The 17343-nt window shown below is 47.4% G+C and overlaps 1 protein-coding gene across 4 annotated transcripts in view; it reads right to left on the bottom strand.

Moving 5' to 3' along the window:
* Nucleotides 1–17343, bottom strand: part of nup155 (nucleoporin 155) — a 404177-nt gene that overhangs the window by 111732 nt on the left and 275102 nt on the right. For all 4 annotated transcript variants that reach the window (XM_072515568.1, XM_072515570.1, XM_072515569.1 and 1 more), the window contains exon 28: nt 4662–4766. In XM_072515568.1, the coding sequence (XP_072371669.1) occupies nt 4662–4766 (105 nt within the window). The remainder of the gene's footprint in view (nt 1–4661; nt 4767–17343) is intronic.

Below are 17343 nucleotides of genomic sequence, written 5' to 3'. Positions count from 1 at the left end.
ATAGGCAGCGAGTGAAGTACACGGTATAGACAGCGAGTGAAGTACACGGTACAGACAGCGAGTGAAGTACACGGTACAGGCAGCGAGTGAAGTACACGGTACAGGCAGCGAGTGAAGTACACGGTACAGACAGCGAGTGAAGTACACGGTATAGGCAGCGAGTGAAGTACACGGTACAGGCAGCGAGTGAAGTACACGGTACAGGCAGCGAGTGAAGTACACGGCGTAGGCAGCGCGTAAAGTACACGGTATAGGCAGCGAGTGAAGTACACGGTATAGACAGCGAGTGAAGTACACGGTATAGGCAGCGAGTGAAGTACACGGTATAGGCAGCGAGTGAAGTACACTGTATAGGCAGCGAGTGAAGTACACGGTACAGACAGCGAGTGAAGTACACGGTATAGACAGCGAGTGAAGTACACGGTATAGACAGCGAGGGAAGTACACGGTATCGACAGCGAGTGAAGTACACGGTATCGACAGCGAGTGAAGTACACGGTATAGACAGCGAGGGAAGTACACGGTATAGACAGCGAGTGAAGTACACGGTATAGACAGCGAGTGAAGTACACGGTATAGACAGCGAGGGAAGTACACGGTATAGACAGCGAGTTAAGTACACGGTATAGGCAGCGAGTGAAGTACACGGTATAGACAGCGAGTGAAGTACACGGTATAGACAGCGAGTGAAGTACACGGTATAGGCAGCGAGTGAAGTACGCGGTATTTAGTGCTACAACTTTGGAGCAGATGCGTAGAAAGATCCGTTCAGACACTAAGGGGCCATTTAGGAGTCTGGTGACAGTGGGGAAGAAGCTGTTTTTGAGTCTGTTCGTGCGTGTTCTCAGACTTCTGTATCTCCTGCCCGATGGAAGAAGTTGGAAGAGTGAGTAAGCTGGGTGGGAGGGGTCTTTGATTATACTGCCCGCTTTCCCCAGGCAGCGGGAGGTGTCGATGGAGTCAATGTATGGGAGGCAGGTTCGTGTGATGGACTGGGCGGTGTTCACGACTCTCTGAAGTTTCTTGCGGTCCTGGGCCGAGCAGTTGCCATACCAGGCTGTGATGCAGCCCGATAGGATGCTTTCTATGGTGCATCTGTAAAAGTTGATAAGAGTCAATGTGGACATGCCGAATTTCCTTAGTTTCCTGAGGAAGTATAGGCGCTGTTGTGATTTCTTGGTGGTAGCGCCGACGTGGGTGGACCAGGACAGATTGTTGGTGATGTGCACCCCTAGGAATTTGAAACTGCTAACCATCTCCACCTCGGCCCCGTTGACGCTGACAGGGGTATGTACAGTACTTTGCTTCCTGAAGTCAATGACCAGTTCCCTAGTTTTGCTGACATTGAGGGATTGTGTTCAGTTTTGGTCTCCTTACCTGAGAAAGGACGTACTGGCACTGGAGGGTGTGCAGAGGAGATTCGCTAGGTTAATCCCAGAGCTGAAGGGGTTGGATTACGAGGAGAGGTGGAGTAGACTGGGACTGTACTCGTTGGAATTTAGAAGGATGAGGGGGGATCTTATAGAAACATATAAGATTATGAAGGGAATAGATAGGCTAGATGCGGGCAGGTTGTTTCCACTGGCGGGTGAAAGCAGAACTAGGGGGCATAGCCTCAAAATAAGGGGAAGTAGATTTAGGACTGAGGTTAGGAGGAACTTCTTCACCCAAAGGGTTGTGAATCTATGGAATTCCTTGCCCAGTGAAGCAGTTGAGGCTCCTTCATTAAATGTTTTTAAGATGAAGATAGATAGTTTTTTGAAGAATAAAGGGATTAAGGGTTATGGTGTTCGGGCCGGAAAGTGGAACTGGGTCCACAAAAGATCAGCCATGATCTCATTGCATGGCAGAGCTGGTTCGAGGGGCCAGATGGCCGACTCCTGCTCCTAGTTCTTATGATAGATTGTTGTCACTGTACCAAGGCACTAGGTTCTCTGTCTCCCTCCTGTATTCTGACTCGCTGTTGTTCGAGAGCTGACAAACTACGTTTGCGTCATCAGCAAACTTGTGGATGGAGTTGGAGCTAAATTTTGCCACGCAGTCATGTGTGTATAGGGAGTATAGTCGGGGGCTAATTACGCAGCCTTGTGGGGCCCCAGTATTGAGGACCATCGTGGAAGAGGTGTCTTTGTTTAACCTTCCTGATTGTGGTGTGTGGGTCAGGAAGTTGAGGATCAGTAGCAGAGGGAGCAGCCAAGTCCTGGATTTTGGAGTTTGGTTATGAGCTTGGCTGGGATTATAGTGTTGGAGACGGAGCTGAAGTTAATGAACAGGAGTCTGATGTAGGAGTCTTTGTTGTCGAGATGCTCCATGGATGAGTGTAGGGCCAGGGAGCTGGGAGTCTGCTGTGGACCGGTTGTGGCGGTATGCGAATTGCAGTGGATCGAGGCACTCTTGAAGGTATGAGTTGATGTGTCTCCTGACCAACATCTCGAAGCACTTCGTAATGATAGATGTCCCAAGATGTGCGGGTTAGGTGGATTGGCCTTCCTAAACTGCCTTTGGTGTCCAAAAAGGTTAGCTGGGGTTGCTGGGTTATGGGGATAAGGCAGAGTTGTGGACTTCGATAGGGTGCTCTTTCCAAGGGCCGGTGCAGACTCGGAGGGCCGAATGGCCTCCTTCTGCACTGTACATTGTATAATGTCAGGGCCACCGGACGGTAGTCATTGAGGCACGTTGCCTGGTTCTTCTTTGGCACCGGTATGATGGTGGTCTTCTTGAAGCAGGTGGGGATCTCGGAGCAGAGTAGGGACAGGTTAAAGATGTCCACGAACACCTCTGCCAGCTGGTCTGCGCAGGCTCTGAGTGCACGACCAAGGATCCCGTCTGGGCCCGTCGCTTTCCGAGGGTTCACTTTCAGGAAGGCTGATCTGACTTCGGAAGCTGAGACGGTGGGTGTGGGTGCATCCGAGGCTGCAGCAGCTCATTTGTGCAGAGAACATCCCGATCCCTCTTCATGTAGAATTCTGCAGACTCTCCCTTCAATAAGATACTGCTTTTATATTCTTCCTGCCAAAGTGGACAAATTCACACTTGTCTACCTTACTTCATCTGTCAAATTTCAACCACTCACTTAAGTTAAATCTACCCAAATCACGGAACCTAAAACTTAATCTAAATCCCTTGTTATGGGCTGGGGTTTAAAAATTCCAAAGTATATTATGGAATTCACCTGATCTACAACCTTTCTGTTGAATTTGGCCAGGATGAACTCAAGAGCCTTCCCTGCAGGTTTGATTCGACAGTCTTCCAGACACTTTCATCAAAACAAGCTTTATTCTAAGAACTTAGTTAACATTTATATAAACACACAGCAAGAATTTTTATCAACTACAAACATAAAGACCCCACAGCTACAGTAATCTATGTATAACCCTTAATGAATCCCCCCTTAACTGTTCCAATTCAAAAACAAAGTCCCATAAAACAAAACCCCTATTCAAGGGCGTGGCCCAGCACTCTGCATTCTCACTTGAATAAGACTGGCTTTCCCGGAGATTCTGACCCCGTCTCACCAGCAGGTTTAAATCCTTCCGGAAAGTAAACTATATCTAAAATCACCACCAAGGTGATTTTTACTGGCAAAGATATTTAAAATGAAAATAGAGAGACGGGCCAAAACACTTCTGTTCTCTGTCTGAGTCCACAGCAGCCAAATGTGAAAGCGAAAGTAAAACTCACGGCCACAGCCCAGCCCCACCCACAAAACTGACATCACTGAAGCCATGTGATAAGACAAAAACCTTTCTTAGAGGGACACTCACGACACCCTCCAGACTCTTTAGACAACCTTGACACCCGAGTTTCCAACTGAAGGAGGTTGAGGGGTGACCTGATAGAGGTCTACAAAATTATGAGGGGCACAGACAGAGTGGATAGTCAGAGGCTTTTCCCCAGGGTAGAGGGGTCAATTACTAGGGGGCATAGGTTTAAGATGAGAGGGGCAAGGTTTAGAGTAGATGTACGAGGCAAGTTTTTTACGCAGAGGGTAGTGGGTGCCTGGAACTCGCTACCGGAGGTGGTGGTGGAATCAGGGACGATAGGGACATTTAAGGGGCATCTTGACAAACACATGAATAGGATGGGAATAGAGGGATACAGACCCAAGAAGTGTAGAAGATTGTAGTTTAGTCGGGCAGCATGGTCGGCACGGGCTTGGAGGGCCGAAGGGCCTGTTCCTGTGCTGTACATTTCTTTGTTCTTTGTCATCAGCAAGTTTAGCTACTTTTCATTTGATTCCTTCAGCCAGACCATTGATTTATTTTTACATTGTCAGAATGTGGGTGTCTCTGGCGAGACCATCCTTTAATGCTTATCCCGAATTGCCTTTGAAAAGGAGGTGGTGAGCTGCTTTCTTGAACCGCTGCAGTCCATGCAGTGCAGCTCAACCCAGAGTGCTGTTGGGGAGCGAGAGAGGGAGCTCCAGGAATCTGACCTAGTGACAGTAAAGGGAAGTTGATAATCGATTGAAAATTGTCAACGCCCAAGCATTGGATCCCTGTGGCACAACATCAGTATTGGGGTCATGCTGGGGTCAGATATGTGGGTCAGTATTTCGGACCAAGCTCATGGTCACTAACTTAGAGAGGCAAGCAATCAGTTAGAAGCTTGGAGCAGTATTGATGGACAGGGACCATAACCACTTTGCCACAGTTCCTTACCTCGAGCAGCTTGTCCATCAAGTCAGCCTGGATCAGCCAGTTAAACAAAGCGATGTTGAAGAGTTCATCTGTTGACCTCTGAGCAAGTTTCAACATTTGTTCAAACTGGGGAAAAGTGAGCAGAGTTAAAGAAATATCCAAATCCCACCCTTACATATAGACACTTAAACCAATCCTCCACCCAAACTCAGTGTGTACATTTGTATCAACACACACAGCACAAACACACACCCTATAACCCACATCAACACACAGCACAAACACACACCCGATAACCCACATCAACACACAGCACAAACTCACACCCTATAACCCACATCAACACACAGCACAAACACACACCCTATAACCCACATCAACACACAGCACAAACTCACACCCGATAACCCACATCAACACACAGCACAAACTCACACCCGATAACCCACATCAACACACACAGCACAAACACACACCCTATAACCCACATCAACACACAGCACAAACTCACACCCGATAACCCACATCAACACACACAGCACAAACACACACCCTATAACCCACATCAACACACAGCACAAACACACACCCTATAACCCACATCAACACACAGCACAAACTCACACCCTATAACCCACATCAACACACAGCACAAACTCACACCCGATAACCCACATCAACACACACAGCACAAACACACACCCTATAACCCACATCAACACACAGCACAAACACACACCCTATAACCCACATCAACACACAGCACAAACTCACACCCTATAACCCACATCAACACACAGCACAAACTCACACCCGATAACCCACATCAACACACAGCACAAACACACACCCTATAACCCACATCAACACACAGCACAAACACACACCCTATAACCCACATCAACACACAGCACAAACTCACACCCTATAACCCACATCAACACACAGCACAAACTCACACCCGATAACCCACATCAACACACAGCACAAACACACACCCTATAACCCACATCAACACACAGCACAAACTCACACCCTATAACCCACATCAACACACAGCACAAACTCACACCCGATAACTCACATCAACACACAGCACAAACTCACACCCGATAACATTACTCGCCAACATTAAGGGCATTTAAAAGTTTATTGGATAAACATATGGATGATAATGGTATAGTGTAGGTTAGATGGCTTTTGTTTCGGTGCAACATCGTGGGCCGAAGGGCCTGTACTGCGCTGTATTGTTCTATGTTCTATGTTCTATAACCCACATCAACACAGCACAAACTCACACCCGATAACCCACATCAACACACAGCACAAACTCACACCCGATAACCCACATCAACACACAGCACAAACACACACCCTATAACCCACATCAACACACAGCACAAACTCACACCCTATAACCCACATCAACACACACAGCACAAACTCACACCCTATAACCCACATCAACACACACAGCACAAACACACACCCGATAACCCACATCAACACACAGCACAAACTCACACCCGATAACCCACATCAACACACACAGCACAAACTCACACCCTATAACCCACATCAACACACACAGCACAAACACACACCCGATAACCCACATCAACACACAGCACAAACTCACACCCGATAACCCACATCAACACACACAGCACAAACTCACACCCTATAACCCACATCAACACACACAGCACAAACACACACCCGATAACCCACATCAACACACAGCACAAACTCACACCCTATAACCCACATCAACACACACAGCACAAACACACATCCTATAACCCACATCAACACACACAGCACAAACACACATCCTATAACCCACATCAACACACACAGCACAAACACACACCCTATAACCCACATCAACACAGCACAAACTCACACCCTATAACCCACATCAACACACACAGCACAAACATACATCCTATAACCCACATCAACAGACACAGCACAAACTCACACCCGATAACCCACATCAACACACACAGCACAAACACACACCCTATAACCCACATCAACACACACAGCACAAACTCACACCCTATAACCCACATCAACACACAGCACAAACACACACCCTATAACCCACATCAACACACAGCACAAACTCACACCCGATAACGCACATCAACACACAGCACAAACACACACCCTATAACCCACATCAACACACACCCTATAACCCACATCAACACACAGCACAAACACACACCCTACAATCCACATCAACACACAGCACAAACTCACGCCCTATAACCCACATCAACACACAGCACAAACTCACACACGATAACCCACATCAACACACAGCACAAACATACACCCTATAACCCACATCAACACACAACACAAACACACACCCGATAACCCACATCAACACACAGCACAAACTCACACCCGATAACCCACATCAACGCACAGCACAAACACACACCCGATAACCCACATCAACAAACACACACCCTATAACCCACATCAACACACAACACAAACACACACCCTATAACCCACATCAACACACAGCACAAACACACACCCGATAACCCACATCAACACACAACACAAACACACACCCGATAACCCACATCAACACACAGCACAAACACACACCCTATAACCCACATCAACACACAGCACAAACACACACCCGATAACCCACATCAACACACAACACAAACACACACCCTATAACCCACATCAACACACAGCACAAACTCACACCCGATAACCCACATCAACACACAGCACAAACTCACACCCTATAACCCACATCAACACACACAGCACAAACACACATCCTATAACCCACATCAACACACACAGCACAAACACACACCCTATAACCCACATCAACACACAGCACAAACTCACACCCTATAACCCACATCAACACACACAGCACAAACACACATCCTATAACCCACATCAACACACACAGCACAAACACACATCCTATAACCCACATCAACAGACACAGCACAAACTCACACAATATAACCCACATCAACACACAGCACAAACTCACACCCTATAACCCACATCAACACACACAGCACAAACACACATCCTATAACCCACATCAACACACACAGCACAAACACACACCCTATAACCCACATCAACACAGCACAAACTCACACCCTATAACACACATCAACACACACAGCACAAACATACATCCTATAACCCACATCAACAGACACAGCACAAACTCACACCCGATAACCCACATCAACACACACAGCACAAACACACACCCTATAACCCACATCAACACACACAGCACAAACTCACACCCTATAACCCACATCAACACACAGCACAAACACACACCCTATAACCCACATCAACACACAGCACAAACTCACACCCGATAACGCACATCAACACACAGCACAAACACACACCCTATAACCCACATCAACACACACAGCACAAACACACACCCTATAACCCACATCAACACACAGCACAAACACACACCCTATAACCCACATCAACACACAGCACAAACACACACCCTACAATCCACATCAACACACAACACAAACACACACCCGATAACCCACATCAACACACAGCACAAACTCACACCCGATAACCCACATCAACACACAGCACAAACACACACCCGATAACCCACATCAACAAACACACACCCTATAACCCACATCAACACACAACACAAACACACACCCTATAACCCACATCAACACACAGCACAAACACACACCCGATAACCCACATCAACACACAACACAAACACACACCCGATAACCCACATCAACACACAGCACAAACACACACCCTATAACCCACATCAACACACAGCACAAACACACACCCGATAACCCACATCAACACACAACACAAACACACACCCTATAACCCACATCAACACACAGCACAAACTCACACCCTATAGCCCACATCAACACACAGCACAAACACACACCCTATAACCCACATCAACACACAGGACAAACACACACCCTATAACCCACATCAACACACAGCACAAACTCACACCCTATAGCCCACATCAACACACAGCACAAACACACACCTGATAACCCACATCAACACACAGCACAAACACACACCCGATAACCCACATCAACACACAGCACAAACACACACCCTATAACCCACATCAACACACACAGCACAAACACACACCCGATAACCCACATCAACACACAGCACAAACACACACCCGATAACCCACATCAACACACAGCACAAACTCACACCCGATAACCCACATCAACACACAGCACAAACACACACCCGATAACCCACATCAACAAACACACACCCTATAACCCACATCAACACACAACACAAACACACACCCTATAACCCACATCAACACACAGCACAAACTCACACCCTATAACCCACATCAACACACAGCACAAACACACACCCTATAACCCACATCAACACACAGCACAAACTCACACCCGATAACGCACATCAACACACAGCACAAACACACACCCTATAACCCACATCAACACACACAGCACAAACACACACCCTATAACCCACATCAACACACAGCACAAACACACACCCTACAATCCACATCAACACACAACACAAACACACACCCGATAACCCACATCAACACACAGCACAAACTCACACCCGATAACCCACATCAACACACAGCACAAACACACACCCGATAACCCACATCAACAAACACACACCCTATAACCCACATCAACACACAACACAAACACACACCCTATAACCCACATCAACACACAGCACAAACACACACCCGATAACCCACATCAACACACAACACAAACACACACCCGATAACCCACATCAACACACAGCACAAACACACACCCTATAACCCACATCAACACACAGCACAAACACACACCCGATAACCCACATCAACACACAACACAAACACACACCCTATAACCCACATCAACACACAGCACAAACTCACACCCTATAGCCCACATCAACACACAGCACAAACACACACCCTATAACCCACATCAACACACAGGACAAACACACACCCTATAACCCACATCAACACACAGCACAAACTCACACCCTATAGCCCACATCAACACACAGCACAAACACACACCTGATAACCCACATCAACACACAGCACAAACACACACCCGATAACCCACATCAACACACAGCACAAACACACACCCTATAACCCACATCAACACACACAGCACAAACACACACCCGATAACCCACATCAACACACAGCACAAACACACACCCTATAGCCCACATCAACACACACAGCACAAACACACACCCTATAGCCCACATCAACACACAGCACAAACACACACCCGATAACCCACATCAACACACAGCACAAACTCACACCCTATAGCCCACATCAACACACAACACAAACACACACTCTATAACCCACATCAACACACAGCACAAACACACACCCTTTAACCCACATCAACACACAGCACAAACTCACACCCTATAACCCACATCAACACACAGCACAAACACACACCCGATAACCCACATCAACATACAGCACAAACACACACCCGATAACCCACATCAACACACAGCACAAACACACACCCTATAGCCCACATCAACACACACAGCACAAACACACACCCTATAACCCACATCAACACACAGCACAAACACACACCCGATAACCCACATCAACACACAGCACAAACACACACGCTATAACCCACATCAACACACAACACAAACACACACCCTATAACCCACATCAACACACACAGCACAAACACACACCCGATAACCCACATCAACACACAGCACAAACACACACCCTATAGCCCACATCAACACACAGCACAAACACACACCCGATAACCCACATCAACACACACCCGCTAACCCACATCAACACACAGCACAAACACACACCCGATAGCCCACATCAACACACAGCACAAACACACACCCTATAGCCCACATCAACACACACCCGCTAACCCACACCCTATAACCCACATCAACACACACCCGCTAACCCACATCAACACACAGCACAAACACACACCCTTTAGCCCACATCAACACACAGCACAAACACACACCCGCTAACCCACATCAACACACAGCACAAACACACACCCTATAGCCCACATCAACACACAGCACAAACACACACCCTATAGCCCACATCAACACACAGCACAAACACACACCCTATAACCCACATCAACACACACCCGCTAACCCACATCAACACACAGCACAAACACACACCCTATAACCCACATCAACACACACAGCACAAACACACACCCGATAACCCACATCAACACACAGCACAAACACACACCCTATAGCCCACATCAACACACACAGCACAAACACACACCCTAGAGCCCACATCAACACACAGCACAAACACACACCCGATAACCCACATCAACACACAGCACAAACTCACACCCTATAGCCCACATCAACACACAGCACAAACACACACCCTTTAACCCACATCAACACACAGACACAAACTCACACCCTATAACCCACATCAACACACAGCACAAACACACACCCAATAACCCACATCAACACACCAGCACAAACATACACCCTATAGCCCACATCAACACACAGCACAAACACACACCCGATAACCCACATCAACACACAGCACAAACACACACCCTATAACCCACATCAACACACAGCACAAACTCACACCCTATAGCCCACATCAACACACAGCACAAACACACACCCGATAACCCACATCAACACACAGCACAAACACACACCCGATAACCCACATCAACACACAGCACAAACACACACCCTATAGCCCACATCAACACACACAGCACAAACACACACCCTATAACCCACATCAACACACACAGCAAACACACACCCGATAACCCACATCAACACACAGCACAAACTCTATAGCCAACATCAACACACACAGCACAAACACACACCCGATAACCCACATCAACACACAGCACAAACACACACGCTATAACCCACATCAACACACAACACAAACACACACCCTATAACCCACATCAACACACACAGCACAAACACACACCCGATAACGCACATCAACACACAGCACAAACACACACCCTATAGCCCACATCAACACACAGCACAAACACACACCCGATAACCCACATCAACACACACCCGCTAACCCACATCAACACACAGCACAAACACACACCCGATAGCCCACATCAAAACACAGCACAAACACACACCCTATAGCCCACATCAACACACAGCACAAACACACACCCTATAACCCACATTAACACACACCCGCTAACCCACATCAACACACAGCACAAAAACACACCCTTTAGCCCACATCAACACACAGCACAAACACACACCCGATAACCCACATCAACACACACCCGCTAACCCACATCAACACACAGCACAAACACACACCCTATAGCCCACATCAACACACAGCACAAACACACACCCTATAACCCACATCAACACACACCCGCTAACCCACATCAACACACAGCACAAACACACACCCTATAGCCCACATGAACACACACAGCACAAACACACACCCGATAACCCACATCAACACACAGCACAAACACACACCCTATAGCCCACATCAACACACAGCACAAACACACACCCGATAACCCACATCAACACACAGCACAAACTCACACCCTATAGCCCACATCAACACACAGCACAAACACACACCCTATAACCCACATCAACACACAGCACAAACTCACACCCTATAACCCACATCAACACACAGCACAAACACACACCCGATAACCCACATCAACACACAGCACAAACACACACCCTATAGCCCACATCAACACACAGCACAAACACACACCCGATAACCCACATCAACACACAGCACAAACACACACCCTATAGCCCACATCAACACACACAGCACAAACACACACCCGATAACCCACATCAACACACAGCACAAACTCACACCTTATAACCCACATCAACACACAGCACAAACACACACCCGATAACCCACATCAACACACAGCACCAACACATACCCTATAGCCCACATCAACACACAGCACAAACACACACCCGATAACATACATCAACACACAGCACAAACACACACCCGATAACCCACATCAACACACAGCACAAACACACACCCTATAACCCACATCAACACACAGCACAAACACACACCCGATAACCCACATCAACACACAACACAAACACACACCCGATAACCCACATCAACACACAACACAAACACACACCCGATAACCCACATCAACACACAACACAAACACACACCCTATAACCCACAACACACACAGCACAAACACACACCCGATAACCCACAACACACACAGCACAAACACACCCGATAACCTACACCAACAGACAGCACAAACACACACCCTACAACCCACATCAACACACAGCACAAACACACACCCGATAACCTACACCAACACACAGCACAAACACACACCCTATAACCCACATCAACACACAGCACAAACTCACACCCGATAACCCACATCAACACACAGCACAAACACACACCCGATAACCCACATCAACACACAACACAAACACACACCCTATAACCCACATCAACACACAGCACAAACTCACACCCTATAGCCCACATCAACACACAGCACAAACACATACCCTATAACCCACATCAACACACAGGACAAACACACACCCTATAACCCACATCAACACACAGCACAAACTCACACCCTATAGCCCACATCAACACACAGCACAAACACACACCTGATAACCCACATCAACACACAGCACAAACACACACCCGATAACCCACATCAACACACAGCACAAACACACACCCGAAAGCCCACATCAACACACACAGCACAAACACACACCCTATAACCCACATCAACACACACAGCACAAACACACACCCGATAACCCACATCAACACACAGCACAAACATACACCCTATAGCCTACATCAACACACAGCACAAACACACACCCTATAGCCCACATCAACACACAGCACAAACACACACCCGATAACCCACATCAACACACAGCACAAACTCACACCCTATAGCCCACATCAACACACAGCACAAACACACACCCTATAGCCCACATCAACACACAGCACAAACACACACCCTATAACCCACATCAACACACAGCACAAACACACACCCTTTAACCCACATCAACACACAGCACAAATTCACAACCTATAACCCACATCAACACACAGCACAAACACACACCCAATAACCCACATCAACACACAGCACAAACATACACCCTATAGCCCACATCAACACACAGCACAAACACACACCCGATAACCCACATCAACACACAGCACAAACACACACCCTATAACCACATCAACACACAGCACAAACTCACACCCTATAGCCCACATCAACACACAGCACAAACACACACCCGATAACCCACATCAACACACAGCACAAAGACACACCCGATAACCCACATCAACACACAGCACAAACACACACCCTATAGCCCACATCAACACACACAGCACAAACACACACCCTATAACCCACATCAACACACACAGCAAACACACACCCGATAACCCACATGAACACACAGCACAAACTCTATAGCCCACATCAACACACACAGCACAAACACACACCCGATAACCCACATCAACACACAGCACAAACACACACGCTATAACCCACATCAACACACAACACAAACACACACCCTATAACCCACATCTACACACAGCACAAACACACACCCTATAGCCCACATCAACACACAGCACAAACACACACCCGATAACCCACATCAACACACAGCACAAACACACACCCTATAGCCCACATCAACACACACAGCACAAACACACACCCGATAACCCACATCAACACACACCCGCTAACCCACATCAACACACAGCACAAACACACACCCTTTAGCCCACATCAACACACAGCACAAACACACACCCGATAACCCACATCAACACACAGCACAAACTCACACCCTATAGCCCACATCAACACACAGCACAAACACACACCCTATAGCCCACATCAACACACAGCACAAACTCACACCCTATAACCCACATCAACACACAGCACAAACACACACCCTATAACCCACATCAACACACACCCGCTAACCCACATCAACACACAGCACAAACACACACCCTATAGCCCACATCAACACACACAGCACAAACACACACCCGATAACCCACATCAACACACAGCACAAACACACTCCCTATAGCCCACATCAACACACAGCACAAACACACACCCGATAACCCACATCAACTCACAGCACAAACTCACACCCTATAGCTCACATCAACACACAGCACAAACACACACCCTATAACCCACATCAACACACAGCACAAACACACACCCGATAACCCACATCAACACACAGCACAAACACACACCCTATAGCCCACATCAACACATAGCACAAACACACACCCGATAACCCACATCAACACACAGCACAACCCTATAGCCCACATCAACACACACAGCACAAACACACACCCGATAACCCACATCAACACACAGCACAAACTCACACCTTATAACCCACATCAACAACCAGCACAAACACACACCCGATAACCCACATCAACACACAGCACCAACACATACCCTATAGCCCACATCAACACACAACACAAACACACACCCTATAACCCACATCAACACACAGCACAAACTCACACCCTATAGCCCACATCAACACACAGCACAAACACACACCCTATAACCCACATCAACACACAGGACAAACACACACCCTATAACCCACATCAACACACAGCACAAACTCACACCCTATAGCCCACATCAACACACAGCACAAACACACACCCTATAGCCCACATCAACACATAGCACAAACACACACCCTATAACCCACATCAACACACACCCGCTAACCCACATCAACACACAGCACAAACACACACCCTTTAGCCCACATCAACACACAGCACAAACACACACCCGATAACCCACATCAACACACACCCGCTAACCCACATCAACACACAGCACAAACACACACCCTATAGCCCACATCAACACACAGCACAAACACACACCCTATAGCCCACATCAACACACAGCACAAACACACACCCTATAACCCACATCAACACACACCCGCTAACCCACATCAACACACAGCACAAACACACACCCTATAGCCCACATCAACACACAGCACAAACACACACCCTATAGCCCACATCAACACAAACACACACCCTATAACCCACATCAACACACACCCGCTAACCCACATCAACACACAGCACAAACACACACCCTATAGCCCACATCAACACACACAGCACAAACACACACCCGATAACCCACATCAACACACAGCACAAACACACTCCCTATAGCCCACATCAACACACAGCACAAACACACACCCGATAACCCACATCAACACACAGCACAAACTCACACCCTATAGCCCACATCAACACACAGCACAAACACACACCCTATAACCCACATCAACACACAGCACAAACTCACACCCTATAACCCACATCAACACACAGCACAAACACACACCCGATAACCCACATCAACACACAGCACAAACACACACCCTATAGCCCACATCAACACATAGCACAAACACACACCCGATAACCCACATCAACACACAGCACAAACCCTATAGCCCACATCAACACACACAGCACAAACACACACCCGATAACCCACATCAACACACAGCACAAACTCACACCTTATAACCCACATCAACACACAGCACAAACACACACCCGATAACCCACATCAACACACAGCACCAACACATACCCTATAGCCCACATCAACACACAACACAAACACACACCCTATAACCCACATCAACACACAGCACAAACTCACACCCTATAGCCCACATCAACACACAGCACAAACACACACCCTATAACCCACATCAACACACAGGACAAACACACACCCTATAACCCACATCAACACACAGCACAAACTCACACCCTATAGCCCACATCAACACACAGCACAAACACACACCTGATAACCCACATCAACACACAGCACCAACACACACCCGATAACCCACATCAACACACAGCACAAACACACACCCTATAGCCCACATCAACACACACAGCACAAACACACACCCTATAACCCACATCAACACACACAGCACAAACACACACCCGATAACCCACATCAACACACAGCACAAACACACACCCTATAGCCTACATCAACACACACAGCACAAACTCACACCCTATAGCCCACATCAACACACAGCACAAACACACACCCTATAACCCACATCAACACACAGCACAAACACACACCCTTTAACCCACATCAACACACAGCACAAACCCACACCCTATAACCCACATCAACACACAGCACAAACACACACCCGATAACCCACATCAACACACAGCACAAACACACACCCTATAACCCACATCAACACACAGCACTAACTCACACCCTATAGCCCACATCAACACACAGCACAAACACACACCCGAGAACCCACATCAACACACAGCACAAACACACACCCGATAACCCACATC

Source organism: Scyliorhinus torazame, chromosome 9, assembly GCF_047496885.1.
Source record: "Scyliorhinus torazame isolate Kashiwa2021f chromosome 9, sScyTor2.1, whole genome shotgun sequence".
NCBI classification, from domain to species: Eukaryota; Metazoa; Chordata; class Chondrichthyes; order Carcharhiniformes; family Scyliorhinidae; genus Scyliorhinus; species Scyliorhinus torazame.
This window is presented reverse-complemented; position numbering and strand designations above follow the sequence as displayed.